This window comes from Bidens hawaiensis, unplaced genomic scaffold (assembly GCF_021521415.1).
Source record: "Bidens hawaiensis isolate Kalapana, Puna unplaced genomic scaffold, B.hawaiensis_p1.1 tig00001433_1, whole genome shotgun sequence".
NCBI lineage: Eukaryota > Viridiplantae > Streptophyta > Magnoliopsida > Asterales > Asteraceae > Bidens > Bidens hawaiensis.
In genome coordinates, this window is record NW_027491080.1 from 286,338 (window position 1) to 306,687 (window position 20,350).

Genomic DNA, 20,350 nt, shown 5'->3' on the forward strand with positions numbered 1-20,350 from the left:
GAAGGTTCTGTATGTCAGTGGCTTGAATCATTGCATGGTAATAGTTTCATAAACAGTTTAACTCTTTAATTTAAAATTCAAACTACATAATATTATAAACACACATGCTCCGGTTTACAACTTAAGTTTACAATTGTAGTTGTTAAGTTGAGATGGTTTGAACGTAATACATTGTATTTTTATGTATTGCATAAAAATAATCAAAATTAGTGGCAGAGGAAAACAAGGTGACTATGTACCTATCGATTAGTATATCACATTCAAATTAATAGATACATATAAATTATGTGGTTTTCAATAATAATAGGTATTATTGTTTATAAAACAAAAGTATGTATATATGTGTGTTTTAGTTTGTTCACATGTCTTCATGTAACACTCTATTAGAAAAACAAATTGGTTAGTCAAAGTATGATGACAAAAGAATCCAAAAACCTAACGTGAAAACTCAAAATAAATGGAACGAGTATTTGAATATGAGAGTAGGCATGAGACTAGGTTAATAAGATTTCATGGGTTTAGGGTGGGTATTAGCCTATTAGGTGATACCCGCATGATTACCTAACATGTTTACTTAAATATATTATCATTTTACACAATTTAAAAGGTACAATAAATAGTTCTTTGACTTACTAGAAACTCAAAATTATTAAAATTATAAAACTATTAGAATTGTAGTTGAATATTCAATACCCTAAACTGTATTGCTATGAGATGGGTTCAAGAACACGAATGAGATACAGTTATATAAACAAATGTGAGAAACGGATTATCATAACTTGTCTTATATTCGACCTGTTGGCATCCTTATGACATTAAGTCCCTTTTGTTGCATCCTTGGTCCTGTTTCATATTTATTGATAGTTTGAAACCAAGTTGTCAAACATATTTAAATGTGACATTTTATTATTGTGCAGTATGGACCAACAAATTTATTAGCTGCTGTGGCCCAAGACGGCTAACTCTATTCCTCTTAGGCCCAAAATTATTTAATGCTAAGTTCCTTGGGGCCTTGGGCTCATGATCATATAATACAAGTGCACCAGTGACCTGCAGTCTGCACTACCACTTGACCAGGGTCTGGACTCTTGCGTACCGCGTACTTCGTTGGCTGATGACCATTTTTTAATAGGAATTTTCTTTACATTAAAAAAGTTCAATTGTTATTGTATTATTTCAAAATTAAAGTATTAATGAAGGATTTAAGCTAGGCCTTGTACAAGGTTGTTAGTTTGGATTCATAGTCCATCCGGGTTTTCGTCCAACCGTGTGTTTCGCCAGAGAGTTCTGCTCTTGTAACGGCATAATGACTGTCAAGTGACAGCTAGCGGTATGGTTTCCCGTGGGAACACCCAAGCCAAACTTTGAAGCCACCATGGACCTGGTTAAGACAATATAGTCTCGTCAGAGTGGGCATCGGGCTCTCTAAAGAGAGTGCGGGAACCTAAATACAAGAAAGTCCCCGCTCTAAAAAAAAATTAGACATGAATTTTTGTACAATTGCTTAGCGGCATAACAGGATTTTTCCAAACCGGACATGACAAGTGACCGAATGATGTTATAAATAAGATAAATTATGAAAAGAAGATTTTAAAGTAAAAAAAAATGAAATCTGGACCCAATAATAACTCTTCAATTTAAATGCAAATGGTTCGGAAAGGCATAACCAATGCGACTAAGTACCTAGTTTTAGATATGGCCGGTACGACACTGAGATGATCTGAAACAATAATGTTTTGTTATAGTTAATTTTAAATGGCATAACGTACTACACGATGTAAACAATATATATTGGTCATTAAAAGAACCACCTATTCATTACCTCACAAAAATAGTTCAAATTTTTTCAAGTGTGAAGTTACTTTAAGTAAAAATTAAAAAGAAGAGTGATACAAAATGCAAAGAGTAATTACATTTGAACTTTCTTAACATTCGAAAAATTCAATTTAATAAGTTTTTTTGATTAATTAAAAATGTATATTAATGTTATTTCTTGAAATTATAAATACCCGAGTGGTGCCGCGTCCTCCCTTGGATGACCACATTGTGGACCATACACCATGGTTGGAACCCCACCTCACGCCACCCACAACAACCGTGAAACGTCCTTCACCTTGCACCACCCATAACCACCAATCACCTTCCATGGTAGAAGAAAACGGAATGTTAACACTTGTTTGGCCTTTTAAGGCTTTAATCGGTTGCACAATATGATGCAGTTTGAAATGATATTATTTCAGTTTTATTTATTAATAAGTTATGAACTATTATTAGTGCATTTCAAATTAAAAGATAATGAATTGTTAGCTGGTAAAAAACAAATATATGTTGCTCAAAAATAAACAAGAATAGCGTCAAAAAATATAGAACAACACATGTGCTCACAATTAAAGTAATTATGACAAGACTTCATATAGAGTAACATGTTCCATAGAATGGCTTGGATTATTAAGAGCATGTTTGGGATTGAGTTTGAAAAACGCTTATTGGCTCATTGGTGTTTTTAAAAAGCCAATAAATTAAAATGTGTTTGGCAATCACAAAAAGCTTTTTTATTTTAGCTTTTTGAAAGGGTTGAAAAACATTTTTCCAAAAACCCTAAATCCTGGCTTTTTAAAATGACTTTTTAAAAAAGCCAATAAACATTTTTCAAACTCAATCCCAAACATGCCCTAAATAATAATGCACACAACATTAGAATTAAACTAGGATCTAAACATATGACAAGAGGTATTGTTACTAACTAAGAGCATTCCCAACCCATTTTCTACCCTATATCCATATATATCATATAATTACACTAATAATCACTATTTTTTTCCCTCTCTCTTGTTTAATTAAATAATACTTTTTATACCTTTATCATTATCTTTTCTCTTTCCTCAACTCACAACCACTTTTGAAAAATATTAAAAAATTATACGGTATGAACAGTAAATCTCTAAATTTAACTTTCCCCTACAACATTATCTCTATCCTCTACTCACAACCACTCATAACCATACCATATAATTTACAAATCCCACTCACAAAAATATAGAGAATGGGCTGAGAATGCTCTAACATGGTTGAAAAATATAACCGTTTAAATAATACTCAACCAAAACAACATTTTCTCTTTTGTTGTTATTGTTTGTAAAATAATAATAATAATAACAATGATAAATAAATAACATGTAATTTTATTCAACTTTATTGGTTAGTGGGATATTTGCATTTTGTAGATCTCATATATTGGTAACGATCTAAAGGTTAACAAAATAATTAGTCGTTGTAACGGGATGCAAAAATAGAAAGAGGATTATTGGATCAATACTAAGGTTGGCGTGTTGCTGCATTATGAAAGCACAGAATAACGGAATTTCCAATAACAAAGAGGCGAGACGTAGAGCATACGATCCATCTCACACTAAGTATAAATGATGTAACTTTCAATTTTCATAATTTCTACACGTAAAAGTGCAAATTGTTTGTAGGTCTTTTTGACATTTTGTTCATAGGTCTTTTTGGCATTTTGCTTTAAAACTTTGTTTATATATATTACAGAAAATTCAAGGTGTTATGTTTAAAAATATTTGTGTTTAATTGAATAGTGGGCTCGTCAACCCTTGAAGTTAGAATAAATAACAAGAAAATTTATTTTATAAAATCGACCAGCTAACTCATTTACGACCTGCTTCATCAATTCAGTATAATGTGTTTACAACTCCCAACATGTTTTACAAACCATCATTCAGTTTACAAGCCGTCATCCCATTTGACTTGTTTACGTAATAAAAAACAACGGTTGAGTGTTTTAAAATGAATTATATTATCGTATCCTTCAACTAGTTAATACAAAACATATCAACCTGTTAACCCGGTATGATTATCATCTGTAGGGAAAGGAAGATAGATTTGAAGGAGAATGGATTTTGGACACACCTAAGTCACCGCACATTGCTATTGTTCCATGAGATACTATCAATGTTTTAGTAGAGTCCATATGAATCATAATTGACAATGCCTTTGCACTAGATCGGTTTTGACAGAGAAAATTTTAGGTTATCTGTAGGAACTTTTAAGGAGGTTCATAGGAATCATAATTGACAATAATATTTCAAATGGCTTTTGCTATAAATGATTTTTTACGGTATATTTATCTGTTTCAGAATAATATAATGTGTAAATGTACAAGTGTTCATACTTCATACTCCTAAAGTGCTTTCTGCCTACTATCCCATTATTTATTCATACAAGTTACTTCCACTATTGAAGGTTCAAACTTTAAGGGTAAGTTGCCTGCACCCATCGAAATAAATAAATAATATAACTTACGAATTGGCCCATGCCAATTTTTTTATTTTTATTTTTACTTTTTATAGATATTAAAATATAAGCGTTACCTGACTATTATATTTATTTAATATAATACTTATTGTTGTCTTTTAACTGTTATCCACCCATTCAGTTTTCAACTTCTAGAAAATAATTTTAGTAATTTTAAAAAGAAATGGAAGCTATATAGGTACTTAGCTGTGTAGCAAAAAGGAAATTAGTAAACAATTAGTTGTATATTGGAAGAAGTTAATACCTACCATGCTGACATAAGTAAACCATGATCGTGAATTACAATTTGAAAGACCGAAACATGAATTAATCACAAATTGAGTTACATTCTATGTTTGTGTTTTTCATATAAAAAGTTAACATTTCATAAACAAAAAAACCGTTCTAACAAAGCATTTTATATTTGTGATGATCATATGAACTGACGTTAATTCAGATGGTATTTGATGTCTATATCAAAACACTGAACAAACTTGGCTAACGTAAACAAAATAATAACCGATTGTCTAAGCTAACAATATTTAGATGAGACTAATGACATTAGATTAATAGTTTTCTTTAGGCTGAGTCTCTCAGATCAGGTCATCAATGGTTTGGCCGTGTGCTACCCCTGAATACACATGTTTAAATTCTTTTTAGAAGCATTTAATGAAATGAATACAAATTTGCAAAACTCATAAAAATTTCATATCGATAACAATCATGTCATTCATAATTTTTTTTTAATTATTCTTAGATAGTCTAACTCTAGCCTTTAGTAGTTATTCAGTGATTTGCATTTTCCGGGTCTTCCTCACAGAAAGAGCAGATGGTCGTGTTGACCGGAATGTTTCTAAAAGCAAGAACTTCCCGAGTCGGTATCCGGTCCATCTCAGCTTTCCACATAAAAATATTTATTTTTTTGGAACCCAATTGTTCCATCCCATTACAAATTAACCATTCAAACCAAAAGTATTAAACAAAACCTTTTTCATAGACGCCACCGAAAAATCTCCCGAAGAGTCAGCGGTCCAAACCCATTTCTCTAGTTGATCCGAAAGATTTACATGTTGTAGTAAATTTTTTAAATCAACTAATTCATTTCTTTCATCCCCACTCAAAGACTTTCTTTTCCATTTCCACTTCCAAGAACGAATCCTCTCATCAAAGCAATCCACAACATAACAATTTTTATAGCCCACATTTGCAAAAAGGTTTGGAAAAGCATCCTTGAGAGGTTCTAATATCAACCACGTGTCAATCCAGAACCTTATTCTTCTACCATTACCAAGATTACCTTTAACAAGATTACCAAGTTTTAGACTTGAAATAGCCAAATGGTTCTCCAACTTTGCAATTGCCTTCCAAACCCCGGTGAAGCGCTTAGCATGAGGAATAATTGGCCAAGATCTAATTGAGCTATGAATTGACATGATCACTTTTCGCCATAAGGAATCCTCTTCGAGTTTATATCGCCAATACCATTTTGATAATAAAGCAATGTTTGAGTCTCGGAGAGGAGATAGACCAAGACCACCAGCTTCAATTGGCGTAGTAACCCGGTCCCAACTTACCCAACATATCTTATTTCTGCCCGAGTTACAACCCTAAAAAAAATTCCTCCTTTTTGGTTCGAGTTGGTCAATGATCTTTTGTGGAGCTCTATATAAAGAAAAGAAATACGTAGGTAGAGATTTCATTACCGATTTTAAGAGAGTAAGCCTTCCACCTACAGAAAGCGAGGTTGATTTCCGTTTTCGCATTTGGCAGTATATTGACTCTTGGTGTAAGATCCCTCCCATTTTCGCATTCGTGGTTCGTGATCTTCTTACAATTCATAAAACAGCTCCTCTTTGCAACATAAAGAAAAAGGTTCTACAAGGTATTATTATGACTACATGTTGGTGCATATGGAAAGTAAGGAACCAAACTATCTTTGAAAATAAGGAGAGCTCGGTTGATAAGGTGATTGATGACGTTAAATCTTTGGCGTTTCTTTGGATAAAGAACAGATTGTCGTTCAAAAACTTATCTTGGAGAGAGTGGTGTTTCTAAGTGTTTCCTTTTGTTGTGTTGTATTGTCAACCTTAGCTTCTTGCTAGTTTGGTTTGTTTAATGAAAGTTGCCGTTCAAAAAAAATAGTTATTTAGTATATGGTGGTTGGTACCAACGTTGTTCAAACAAATATTATTTGTAGATTGGTACAAACATGGAAATTTCCAATGGGGACTTTATACCCATTTCCATCATAAGTTCTTTTGTATAATAATAATAAACATGTCTATTTCAACAAATAAGTTTATAGCCTATAATAGAAGATTATATGTTAAAATATTAAAAACCATTATATTTTTTAAATTATGCAATTTTAATTAACTTAAAAGATTTTAATAGCTCGTCACAAAGCAAAATTCCAAACATCATGCTCGAGGCCATTTGTCACAAATATTTAGGTGACCAGATGGGTTTCAGTGTTATTTGTAAATTGAATTATTAATACAAATATGAATTGTAACTAGAATACAGATTTGAATTAAAAAATTCAAACCCGAATTGGCTCTGAGTGCTTGCTCGATTAAAATAATATATTAAAAACCCGGACACAAACTCGTAGTTGAATATGATGCTAATCTAATTTCGGTTTTTTAAATTCGATTGTAACATTAAAACCCTAATGTTGTTCACATGATCACACATCTATGCTTTTGGTTAAGACAGATTTCAAATAAACTCTATGCTTCAATGATTTCTTTGAACAAATAACAAAAGCAAGTCCTACCAAGTACCATCTCATTTAAATTCATATGTTACACCAAAAGTTAAAAAAAAAAAACAAATAACCAAAAAAATTAATCTTTTTTTCTTTTTCTAGTTACAAACCGTCATGCAATTCTCAATTTGATGGAGAAAAAGCCAATGGAAGTACCTGTGAAGGTGTAGACATTTGATGATGATGAATCCTACCTTCACTTTTCGCCTTATTATCTTTCTCCTCTATTTTCATTGAACAATCTGCCATTGCATCTTGATTCTTCTTTAATTGCATCAATCTTTTCAACAACTTCTCCTCTGCATCCCTCAAGAACTTGAATGTGGGAGGTGGTGAGGATCTAATCTTGTTAATATCAAACTCATTAGCCTCATAACAATCAAACAATGGGTTCAAATAACCTTCCAAGTTGGAAGTCTTTAAAGGGTGATGGTGAAGATATTGGTGTTTCTGGTTGGCAAAGAAGCTCACTTAAACTCATTGATCTTGAACCACCTTTTCTACTTTCTAACTCCAAATCCTCCTTTGTTTCTTCATTGATTGTAAAAAGAAACCTTGGTGGCCCACACAAATTATGAAGCCTCATGAGTTCAAGATCCAAACTTTCTTCTCCAAAACCCTTAGTTGGCAAATCTTTTGAGGTGGGCTCTTGTTGTTTTTCAATATTATTAATCCCATCTTCACAATTTTGCAAATCTTCTTGGTGGGCTTGTGGGTTTCTTGAAGAATTATGGTTCTTGAAACAAGAAAGATGAGTAAGGGTAAGGGTATATTTGGAATAAGAAGTAGAAGATGATGAATCTTGGTTTTCAATATCTTCTCACGGATGGCGCCAATGAAGAAGCGTGGATCTACTCACTGGTAGCAGATCTACTTTCCTCGGGTTTTGATTGTACTATTTCACCGATGGTTCTTCTGGATCTGTGTTCTTCCACCTACAAAATGAACAACGCCGTTAACTTACCCCTCAGAAAGGGACAGAGGGGTCCTCTTTGGGGTAACCCTCCGGCGTGAGAATAAGTATATGGTGGAGAAGATAATAATGTGAGAGTAAGGGAATCTCAAGAGTATTGCTTAATAGCTGAATACTGTATGATTGTGAGACTGTGTGTTTGTCTGTAACTGACTGTGAGTGAATGTAATTCAATATGATTGAATGTGATATCACTGCCTGTAACTGTCAATGATTGAGTATGAATGTGTCCATCAAAGTGGAGTTGATGCTGTATTTATAGTGATAGGGTTTCCACTGATTGGGCTCAACCTCGTTGGCCTCCTCCAATCGCACTGCGCCACGTGTCCTCTGGGACACCTGGCGCTTTCTCGTTGGTTGTAATCGCGTGGTAGCACATGTGTCATGCTGAGTTGTTGACCTTTCATTTGGCAGCTGTCAACATCAGCATATTCTTACTCCTTAAAAAGATGCCTTCTGGAAGGTTGTCTGACGTGCACAATCAAGGTTGCCCTAATCCTGATTTGGATAAGGACGAGGTCGATTATGTGCATGTGTGATATGCGCCAATCCTGAGGATGCGCGAGGTCTTCTATTTATTCTCACGCGCAGATATTTCATGCGCAGATGTGATATGCGCGAGCATGTGATATGCGCCGCGCGCTGATGCGCCGCGAGCATATGTGTGCCTGGGCATATGATGCCTGAGCATGTTTTGTATGCGCCATGCGCATAGGTTTTGGCTTTGTGCCTTCATAATTTCTTTATCTTGTGGGTTGACCCGCCTTGCTCGGTGTTGAGGCGGGTACATACCTCTTCAGAAGATAACAAACCTCAGCAACAGAAGCTATGAGTACAAACCCAAAGAGAAGACTCAAGCGAATTGCTAAGCCACTAAAAGATGCCATTGTTTTTACCCTCCAAAAAGATTGAACTTTTTTTCAAGATTTTTGAAACTAAACTGAAACATATGAGGTAAACTCATAAGAAACTTAATAATGGGTTTTTGGATTTCTAATTTGTTAAGGAAATCCCATTACTAAAATTATAAAATTTAGAATCTTTTTTAATTTATAAAAACTAGAAAGAGCCAAGGAAGGTGACCTTTCACCCGTAGTTCACATGCGCAGAAAACAAGTGAAACCATAAAAGAAGAAGCTTTGATAGATACCCTTTTTTTGAAGTAAAAGACTTTGGCTGAAAAAAGAAAATAATAAAAAAAGAGGGTTGTTTAAGGATGAAAATTTATATTTTTTTTGGCTTTATTGAAATTAAATGGTAAAAGGAAATTGGAAAAGATTTGAAGAAATAAGCAAATTCTTTATTTTTTGGCTTATAAATTGGAATTGAATTGTAATAAAAGGAATTGGAATATATTTGATTAAAAAAGATTAAAATTCCATATTTTTTTGGCTTTTAAAATTGAATCTGAATGTAAATACCAAATTTAAAATATTTGAAGGGTGAGAGGAGAAAAGAATTAGAAGAAGTAGAAGGGGATTTAAATTTATTAAAAAAAAAGATTTGGCAAATGTGGGTGACAGAGCTCACATGGACCGGCAAAATTGTATTGTAGTAGGTAAAAATAATGATAATTTTGGAGGCAAATATTTACCAAAAATGAAACTGGAAATTAAATATATGGAAAAGAAAACGGACAAAGGAATATATTAATTTCAAATTTTGGATTGTTTGTTAATTTGGAAGTTGGCAAATGTTTGGGTGGATGGTATATTTGTGTCTACATGGTAGGGTTAGTTATTTGTTTTTATATTCATTATTCCATGAAAAAGATTTGTAAAAAAGTGACATGATGTTTATTGACATGTTCAAACAAAACATTTTTACGTAGTGTACCAAGAATTTCAAATTTTATGTGACTATTTAAACACTAATATCAAATACATGAACTGATGTAGAGTATTTTATTTTAAGGTGATTTTTATATTATAAAATTTAGTTTTTATATGATGTGTAATTCAATCACCCGATATAACTTTATATGATGTCTGAAAAAACTTTAATGATGTATAATTCAATCACTCAAAGGAGAGACGATTATTCAGCAAGGTTAGGTGCATTGAGCATTCTCAGCTAGTCCTTCATCCCCATCTCTATAATTATACTATATAATACATCTCTTTCTACAGTTTAATTAAATAATATTTTTTTTATACTTTTATCATTACAGTTTTCTCTCTCCATCCTGTAATTTACAAAAAATCACTACATTTTCTCCAAATTTACAAAAAATCACTACATTTTCTCTACCCACCCTATAATTTACACTCACAACCCACCCTATAATTTACAAATTCCCCTCACAAAATCATAAGGGATGGGTTGAGAATGCTCAGTATTCATAGAGGCGTGTGAACCGAACTTGATTGACACATAAAAATAAATAAATAAATAAACCTGATTAAAGATTGAGTTGGTTTAGTCTTGGCCGAGACCGGCAATATTTCAAGGATATTCTTACATAATAAATGTATATCAAATGATACAATGGATCGTCACGGACAACTAATAATAACAAATTTTCTTTTGGAATTAATATTACTTTTAGACTGAAGCAGTATCGAACCATACTTTGAGTAATCGAAATCGAACCAATATCTACGTACACACATAATTCAATCTAGTCTCATATCAAGCGTCTGGTATTTACTGGTTATTACTCAACCTCAGCAGCAATAATAAAAATAATTTATATTTTAAATAGGTATATTGATTTTTATTAATCCTAACTATCGCCTTTTGGTTATTGTCGGTCCCAACTAACGAATTGGTTGCTGACGACTCTCACTTTTAACGTATTTGTTACCAACGGTCCGTGACTAACATAATCCTAACGCCATTAGTTGCAGGTCGCCGGAAAAACGTTTTTGGCTGTAAAACTCAACATTTTTATCCTAAGCATCTTTGTAACTTTGTATCGGACCTTTAATAACATTTTTCTAGTAAAAGCCCCAATTATTGAGGTCACCGGAACCTTTGAACCATAGTCGGAATCGATTGGTAGTGCTCAAGTGGTGGTGGTTGGTTGGTGGTGAGTCAATTAACGGTGGTGGCAGTGATCGGATGCTGTTTTCTAGAAAAAAAAATGCGACTTTTCCGACAAAAACGTTTTTTCCGGCAACCTGCAACTAACGATGTTAGTTTTCCGTTAGTCACGGACCGTTGGGAACAAAATACGTTAAAAGTTGGGGCCGCCAGCAACCAATTCATTAGTTGAGACCGACATCGACTAAAAAGAGAATCAAACCAATATACGTTTTAAATATTACAACCTTTTGGGTGTTATTTTAATGGGTATGTGCTATTGATTGATAATTTGGGGGGTGTTTGGGATTGCTTATTTTTACCAACTTATAACTTATTAACTTTAGTAAAAGATGTTTGGGATTGCTTATATTATGAGAGGAAAAGTTTCATAAGTTACACTGTTGTAACTTATTAACTTAATGAAAATTTATAAGGAGGTAAAATATGGAATCCCAAACACCCACTTGATATACAACTTCATGCAATGACGAAATACCCTCATAATTAAACCAAAGCCCAACGTGTTAAAACTAATTTTAGCGAGCGCAAGTTGAAGTTGGCCCATTCTAGTTAAGCCTACCAACTAGAAGGTTCTATACATGGTCTAAACAGCTATCTTGAGTAGAGGTGTACAAATAAGTTTTTGGCCCAATTTGGTTATGGTTAGATCAAACGCGGTCAACGTCAGGTTTTGGCTTTACCTGGTTCAGATGACTTGGAACCGGTTTACAAGGGGAGAAGGAACAATTCGGTTTCAAACCGATTCGGGTCTTAAAACAGTTTGTATGCAATTTAGTTTGGGCTTAAACGGTTAACATAAATTTTCTTAACCCGATTTCAATCCAACAGGTCGGTTTCCAACCTGCTCTTTTCACCTCTTATTAATACGAGCTCAATTGTAGTCCACTACCTTTTTTAACGTGTTACACCTTATGGTGTTTTGCAGAATACACACAGATTTGTATTATTGTATATGGGTCACAGTGTCACACTAGTCATAATTTATTCTGTTTGGATGAAAGTTTAAAGATCGGCCCATCTTTGTTATAAAGCCCAATTTGAGCATTAACGGGGTTTAATCCAAATTAGTGAATTACTGACTTCGCTGGCTTAAACATAACTTATGGGACTTATGGCGTAGTCACTTGTTTGACATATCAAAGAATGGGTATTATCAAGTATGAATGAATACTATATCACTATATTAATTAACTAGATTTAGAACCCGTGTATAACACGGGATTTTTTACAGTTTTTTTATCATTTTAATAAAATTATAATCTTGACCCATTCACAAATTAAATAAATATTATATTTGACTTGTTCATTATTATATATAATATAATGAGGGTGACCCATCCATAAATTGCTCAATCCTACACACTTTTTCCAATCTTAAGTACGAATTTTAAAGATGCATATCTTAATTTCCCAACACAGTTGCATTAACAAAGTACTACATGAGATGAAAACTCAAAAAAAAAAGCAATATTTCATCCACCAGCTGCACAATGGATTACTGCATATTATTAAACCTTTATTTCCATTATTACAACTCACCATTAAAAGTGAGCAAACATCAGAAGATGGTAATATAATACCTTTGTGACTGCTAAGATAAGCGTGTGAAGACATTAGAAATATTGACCTCGTTTCCCCAACAACATATTCCTGTTGTACTGCATAATGAAACATGTTCTATTAAAACACTTTAATTATATTTATTCATATGGAGTTCAGTATTTATAAAAAGATTTAATAATGAACAAAAAAATTAAGTGAGTCAACTGAAACACAACCACACCCGTGTTGACCGATATTAAACCAAATTTGTATTGACCACTCGTTCTTTTTGTCACCTCTAGTTTTCAAATGTTGCGGTATTATTTACATATTAAGTAAACTTATATAGGTTTTGAGTGACCCATGGTTGCATTTGTAACAATTATGTAAGTCCAGCTCCAAACATGCTACCATTACCTCCCAAAACACTAAGATCAAATCAAGGGAACCGTGAAACACCAAAATGTGCTCCATATGTGGACCTTTAACTGAGCCACATTCCCCTCAGCCAGTGAAGTAGTATTTGCTCTGAAAGGGACCCCATGCTCTGCCTGAACCTATAAATCACATATATAAATTAAATAGCACAACAATCTTTTACATCTTATTAATACCATATGATAGCAAATAACAATTAACAAAAGTGCCTTTGAAATCATTCACTTACTTACAAAAACCATAACAGTCATTATAGTAATTAGCCTCTTCAGCATTGTGCAACACTTTCAACCGATGCATTGCGTGATAATTTCTCTTTGGTATTGGAGAGGGGAAATATTTTATATATATATAATTGAATTAAAGGTTTTGCCTCTAATTCAACAATTCGAAAAAATGGATGTTATTGAAATGATGAAACACCTACAAGTGAACAGCACACCTGCTATGAAATCAGCTTGCAAATTTTTATAATCAACTTCACTGCCTCCAAGTGGTTTTAATCTAAATCATATATAACTATTAGCATGAATGTGAACTCTGTAATGAAATTTACATCAAATATGTGTCTGAATAATATCATAATATCAAATTAAAATCGGCTTTCCAAAAATTAAACAATTATTGAGTTCATTCATCTCAAAAGCATAACAAAACACAATATGGTTATCATGAAGCAAACATGCTGAATTACAAAGAAAAGTAAGCATAGAAATAACATCTCAATTATGAATGAACATCTCATTTAAAACAGCGGTTAACAAACATATCATGTAATGTTTTCATTTTAGGAAGACCAAAACAATTAAAGATTTCCGTACAATTTAAAAACCGAATCCAAAATAGAATACCAATAACAAAGATAAACAAAACATACCTCGTTAATTCAAAATACCAGATTAAAGGTAGATGCGATAGATGCAATTCTTGAGCATAAATACACACGTAACCGATTACATATGAATAATAAAGATGTCCAATAGATGTATGAAACGATTACAGATACAAAAGATAGCAAGATATGATACCTTAAAGATCGATTAGGGTTCGGGTGCTGACAATGGTGTTGGACTACCGTAAATGGAATATAATTAGCCGATTAGGGTTCTGATGTTGTCGATGGGTTAGAAGAGTTAGAATGAGAAACGGGTATGGGTTTAAAAGGATCCGCATTGTTTTTTGTTAACGTGGGTCAATGGTTTTAGTGGGAAAACACCTCCAGAATGAATAGGTAGATGCACTTGGCTTTTTGGTTCAATGGTATGAGATGATGGTTGAGACTTGAAATCTTTATGGTCTCAGGTTTTAAACTTAACTCGGGGAGGCTTTCGTCTAGTGATGTGTTTCTTTTTTGATGAGGGTTCTTGTGTGTCTCAGGCAAAGAACGTCAAAATCAGTATGTACGGTTAGCATCCCGTCTCAGAAAGGCTTACTCGGGCAGTGACGGATCCAGGAATTTTTTTTTTGTGGTGCACTACTTTTATATGCTTCAATTTCATAGAATCGGGTATAAAAAATTCCGGGTTGGTTCGATGGCTCGGGCAAAGTTTATTTACAAACTAACAAAACTATTAAAACTAAAATTTAACAAATAACTTAACAATTAACATCAAGAACAATTAAATATTTAACAAATGAATCTAAATTTACATTTACAGTGGGAGGACTATAGAAAGAGTAGCAAGGGTGAGTATGAGGAAGGGAGAGAGATAGCCGCTACGTAAGTGTGTGTTTTATAAAGCCCTAATTGATATGAGGCCGACTTAAAAAAAGTGTGTGTTTTATAAAACCCTAATTGATATAAGACTGACTTAAAAAATATTTAAAAATTTGCATGCTGCACAAAATCAAACCCATGGATTGTTCTTGGGGAAAGTGAATACGGTGCTGTGAGACGCCTAGCCTTACACGGTAAACCTATCAAAACTACGTAGTTTTGATAAAAACTTAAAAAATTCCTAAAAACTAATCCCAAAACACAGCAACGCCTGCCTTCTCTTCTTCTCTCTGATGTTCCAGCAAACCCTAGGCCCTCAGTTCACCGCCGATCGACAAGTAAGAAGGAACCCTAGGTTCCCGATCAAGTTCATATAGCAAGACGAAGATTAATCATTCAAGAGCTATTTCTCTCCATTTACTTAATCAAAAGGTGATAACATATAACATCGGCAAAGTTGTTAATCGGTCAATCTTAAGAAGTTCTTGTACCAATGTTCTAATACTTTCTTTCGCTTTTTGATTATCAGTTTTCGTCTTCTAATATTCTATTGTTGTTGATGCAGGACATCCAAACCATAATGGATTTAGAAGTTCAATAAGAGAAGGAGGTTTTTGAAACAAGTCTTATTGAACATATTAATGCAAACGCGCATTTGATCACAAATAACGGTTACGGTGTTGAAATAGAGAAAACAACAGATATGGACCCGGAGTTTGCGGTTGAAAAAGAAGTGACAAATTAAGTAATTGGACAAGTTTTTGATACTCCTGATGACGCATATAAATTCTATAATAGTTTTGCGTTTTTACATGGATTTGGAATACGTAAACGTTCGACTTTTAAAAATAAGACAACAAATGAGGCTTACCGAAAGAAATATGTATGCAACAAAGAGGGGTTTAAAGATTTGAAGCGTGATGGATCTGAGGGAAACGCTAAGAAACGTCGTAGGGCTTTAAGGACGGGATGTGAAGCATTTCTTCGGATTTCAATGGGTAATGATGGGAAATGGTCAGTCGGTGAATTTAGCAATGCACACAACCATGAGCTAACCGTTACTCCGACCAAATTCATGAAACATAGATCTCATGGGAAGTTTCACCGCTCAATGGCTTGCAAATCTCTAATGTTGAAACTTGGTCAATCTGGGTTGAGACCTTGTCAAATCAAGAAGGTCGTAAATACCATGAAAAATCCAAGTGAAAATGATGTTACAGCAAAACAATGTGCCGATATCTTAGGTGAACAACGAAAACAACACAAGGGTAAGGAGTTTTATGACCTTATTAAACATTTCCAGGATAAATTAATAGAAGACCCCGGCCTTTATTTTGTTGTGGACTTATTTGAATATGGGTCTCCTATAAATATTTTTTGGGCAGATGGGAGATCAAGAGACTCATATATAAAATTTGCATATGTTGTTGTGTTTGATGTCACATATATGACCAACAAGTTTATGATGCTATTTGCTCCATTTGTCGGGGTGAATCATCACCGTCAGTCCATACTTTTTGCCAGTGCATTGTTGGAGAACGAGAAGCAAGAGACTTTTGAATGGTTATTTCAAAATTTCTTAAAGTGCATGTTTGATAAGCATCCATTGGCAATAATTGCTGATCAAGACAAGACTATTGGAAATGCACTTAAAAGAGTTTTTCCAAAAACCCGGCATCGCTTCTATTCATGGCATATAAAGAAACATCAAATTGAACATCTTCAATCACTTACAGTTCGTTATAGTGAACGACCTAATCTTCGTCATCTTCACTGTTAATCTTCGTCATCTTCCCTGTTAATCTTCGTATTCACTGTTAGATAGAACAACCTAGGGTTTAATGAGCACGATTAATAGCTTTGTGTCCTACTGCATCAATCTACGTCCTTCTTACTTGTCGATTGGCGGGAACTGAGCACCTAGGGTTTGCTGGAACATCAGAGAGAAGAAGAGCAGACAGGCATGGTTGTGTTTTGGGATTAGTTTTTTAGGAATTTTTTAAGTTTTTATCAAAACTACGTAGTTTTGATAGTTTTTATCAGATGTTTGCTTTAGTTTAATTGTAACTCTCAAAAACACCCTCTACTCTTATAAATCTAAAAAAGGTCCATTGTTGTCGTAACATTGAACCCATACCTAAAAGTCACCGGTATGAAACTTTACTTGAAATTACATGTGGATTTGCTAGATGAAGACATCAATTTTGCAACAAACACTACAATAACTTTTAACAATTATTTAAAAAATATGTTTAACTTGTGTCTAACAAAATAAGGTTTAACAATACTAGTATACATGAGTCAGTGTCTTCGGCGTCAAGTAGCAGTAGTAGAAATCCAATACTTATTTTATACAATACTTCAAGAAACTAACATAGTAAATGGGCTTAGGATAGCACCCCAAGTATCGAACTGGGGAGGTGTATTTGAATAGATTTATCAAAATTTTGAAAACTTTAATAATTTGGCTTGGTGGAAACACAAAGAATCCCAATTTCAAGTTCTATATGATATGGTCCATAATCTACTAACCATCCAAAGTTCTAAGGTCGTTTCGAAATATGCTTTTTCTGGTAGTAGCAAACATATCTTTTTATAAAAAACACAGCTCAATCCTAGATCCGTGAAAATGTGCATTTGTTTGGAAGACCACTTGGTCGCGGCGAAACATAACATATGTCTTCATTCGAAGCCAAAAATGCCGAAGAAGCACACATATATGAGAACGAGATTCACAAGGTAAGGCTTGAAGAACGAGTTCAAATTCCAGCATTGACAATTAAACTAGAACGATAGACAACACACTAACGATTACACGTTGTGATTGTGGTTCCGAAACTAACCGGTTCCAATAGTTTTCATTGTTCATGATTGAAATGGTTCCATATTTATTTTATTGTAACCATAACCAGAATCGGTTTAGATCCAGAACTTTCTATTAAACCAGGATTTTGTACACCTTTAGTATCCGTAACTTAAAGAGTAAAGTGCCAAAATCGTCTCTGAGGTTTAGTAAATTATGCGACTTTCGTTCAAAAAGTTTATTTTTTGCAACTGGACCATCGAGGTTTCCCTATTCTTGCCAACTACGTCCAAATCATTAACTTCATTTATTTTCAACGTTAACTCAAGGGTAAAATTGTCATTTCATTTTTTAAATAATTTTTGTACCCAAGACACAGACAAACCAATCCACCCACCACCCCTTCCCTGTTTTCTTTCTTTCTTTCTTTCTTCCGCTATGTCAATAATTTGCAACTACCGACATCACCCACCGAAGCCGGCCACCACACAAAATCTTCTCAACCACCATCTCCGACCACCTGCTAAACCTGCCTCGTGCATCACCACCGTCCCTATCCCTATCTTTCTTCAGATCCGACTCACCGGAACGAGTTCTTCTGCCTCTGTTCGGGTCTGAGGTCTCGCATTAACAGATCTAATTTCATATCTTTCTTTGGTTCTTTATGAGCATCAGATATCGATTTTGGTTAATTAATGGCTGTCGATTTGGTTCTTCACAGAGCTCACTCCCGATTTTCGAGTCTATAGACCCTAATCGGTCGGACACATCATCCCCCTCCCCCTGATTGTCTGCCTCTTTAACTGAACCTTCATCGGCCGATGAGACTTGCAGGTAATGGTTTGTGGTGGTGGGTATTCAACAGATAGAAGTGGTGAAACAGTTGGGTAGCAACGTGGGTGGTGAGGTCGGAAGTGGTGGAGTGGTGGCCGGAATCGGGATAGCAGGATTTGGAGATGACGAAGTGATTTGATTAGATGAAGTATGATGTGTTTTTTGAATTCAAGGGGGTGTTTTACTTTGAAAAGACGAAAATGCCCTTTTTATCTAAGTGAAAAGTCAATTGTACCCTAGAGTTAACAGGGACAATTAACTGAGCTAACGTTTTCGACATAATTGACAATAAATGGAAAACCTCAATGGTCCAGTTGCAAAAAATAAACTTTTTGGATTAAAGTCGCATAATTTATCAAAACTCAGGGACGATTTTAACACTTTACTCTAACTTAAATTATCTTTTATATTTTCATGGTTTTTTAAAAAATATAAGCCATTTTATAAATAACAAATTCAGGTTCGTACAACACGAAAACCACGAGAACCGCAAGGACCCACGAGCCAAGAACCAGAGCGGCAGGCATACTGTTTCACGTCTTTTCCTTTTCACCAAAAAATAAACAAATGAATAGTACTCACACTCCACACTCTCCACGCCTATATATACAACCCCTGTCTCTACACCCACCACACCACCACCATGGCTTCCCTTTACTCCCTCTCTCTCCTCCTCCTCCTTATCCTACCACTCTCCTCCGCCTCCATGATCCTCACCGTCAACAACTGCCGCTACCCCATTTGGCCCGCCATCCAACCCAACGTCGGCCACCCCGTCCTCGAACGCGGTGGCTTCGCCCTCCCCGCCCTCTCCCACCGCTCCTTCCCCGCCCCCACCACCCACTGGTCTGGCCGCATATGGGCACGAACCAACTGCGCCCATAAAAACGGCCATTTCACCTATGCAACGGGTGAAAGCTCTAATGCAACGGGCTAGGAGGCGCCGCCCCCGCCACCCTAGCCCAGTTCAGCCTCCACCATAGTCACACCGACCAGTCCTCATACGCCGTAAGCCTGGTCGATGGGTTTAACATCCCCATGACGGTTACGCCGCACGAGGGCAAGGGCACGTGCCCAGTGGTCGGGTGCAAGGCGGATCTGATGGCCACGTGCCCTTGGTCGCTGCAGAAACACGCGGATGGGCGCGTGGTGGCGTGTAAGAGCGGGTGTGAGGCGTTTAATACTGATGAGTTCTGTTGCAGGGGGCATTTTAACAGCGTGCATACGTGTAAGCCGTCCAAGTGGTCCGAGTTTTATAAGCACGCGTGTCCGGCGACGTTTACGTACGCGCATGATAGTCCGTCGCTAACGCATGAGTGTATGTCACCACGGGAGCTCAAAGTGATTTTCTGTCACTAATTAGTTTTTAGCGACGGAGGAGATTTTAAGGAGTTGGAATAAAGTAGTTTGGTACTTTAGTTTAAGACTGAGGGGTGTGGGGCTCTGCTCGCGCCCTCAGGCGTTAACACCACACCATCAGGGCGCTAACGGGGCGTTAACGCTAAAAACAATGCAGGCGTGAGCCGGTTAGCGGGAGAAGAGAGAGGGCTGCACAACTTTTGATGGGTTTTTGACCGTTGGGAGCCGAACAAACCAAAAAAAAAATATTTTACCTATATAATTATACCTCATTTCATCCATTTTTATACCAAAACTTCAAACCTTCACCCAAAATCAATTCATCTTCTCAACTTTTTTTAAAAAAAATGGCTGGAAATTGGTTCCCAAACCTTAATTCAGATTATCTTGACGATGATTTATGGTCGTCACCGCACCAACCGATGTTTTATTCGGAGCCGCAAGAATCATCCGGCTTTCAACCATCCAACACACAACCGTCTCCTAACTTTGTTGTTCCGCAGACACAAGAATCACACGGTGAAGCTACGGGACCAAAAAGACGCTTCCACCGGGAAA

The 20,350-nt window shown here is 35.3% G+C and overlaps 2 protein-coding genes and 1 pseudogene across 3 annotated transcripts; 2 read left to right on the forward strand and 1 right to left on the reverse strand.

The window, feature by feature from the left end:
• Nucleotides 1–7,184: 7,184 nt before the first annotated feature.
• LOC143576003 (uncharacterized) lies at nucleotides 7,185–9,162 on the reverse strand (annotated as a pseudogene). Its single transcript, XR_013142873.1, has 3 exons — nucleotides 8,844–9,162; nucleotides 7,318–7,893; nucleotides 7,185–7,272 (listed from the first exon to the last, which is right to left on the reverse strand). The product of XR_013142873.1 is annotated as an uncharacterized LOC143576003 (transcript).
• A 4,313-nt stretch (nucleotides 9,163–13,475) lies between these two features.
• LOC143576015 (protein FAR1-RELATED SEQUENCE 5-like) lies at nucleotides 13,476–16,576 on the forward strand. The gene is made up of 3 exons (XM_077060224.1): nucleotides 13,476–13,508; nucleotides 14,738–14,799; nucleotides 15,595–16,576. The coding sequence occupies exons 1-3, from the start codon at nucleotides 13,476–13,478 to the stop codon at nucleotides 16,574–16,576; spliced, it is 1,077 nt and encodes a 358-aa protein (XP_076916339.1).
• A 2,485-nt stretch (nucleotides 16,577–19,061) lies between these two features.
• Nucleotides 19,062–19,842, forward strand: LOC143575869 (osmotin-like protein). The gene is given in 2 exon segments (XM_077060129.1): nucleotides 19,062–19,344; nucleotides 19,347–19,842. Coding segments are annotated over 2 exon segments (714 nt in total). The 5' UTR covers nucleotides 19,062–19,076; the 3' UTR covers nucleotides 19,793–19,842.
• Nucleotides 19,843–20,350: the final 508 nt, after the last annotated feature.

Excerpts from the sequence above, each read along its gene's own strand:
- LOC143576015 (XM_077060224.1), top strand. The coding sequence starts at position 13,476 with ATGGATGTTATTGAAATGATGAAACACCTACAA. Across the intron at positions 13,509-14,737 it reads AAATGATGAAACACCTACAA|TGGGAGGACTATAGAAAGAG; the intron begins GTGAACAGCACA and ends TTACATTTACAG. Across the intron at positions 14,800-15,594 it reads GGGAGAGAGATAGCCGCTAC|TTTTGCGTTTTTACATGGAT; the intron begins GTAAGTGTGTGT and ends ATTCTATAATAG.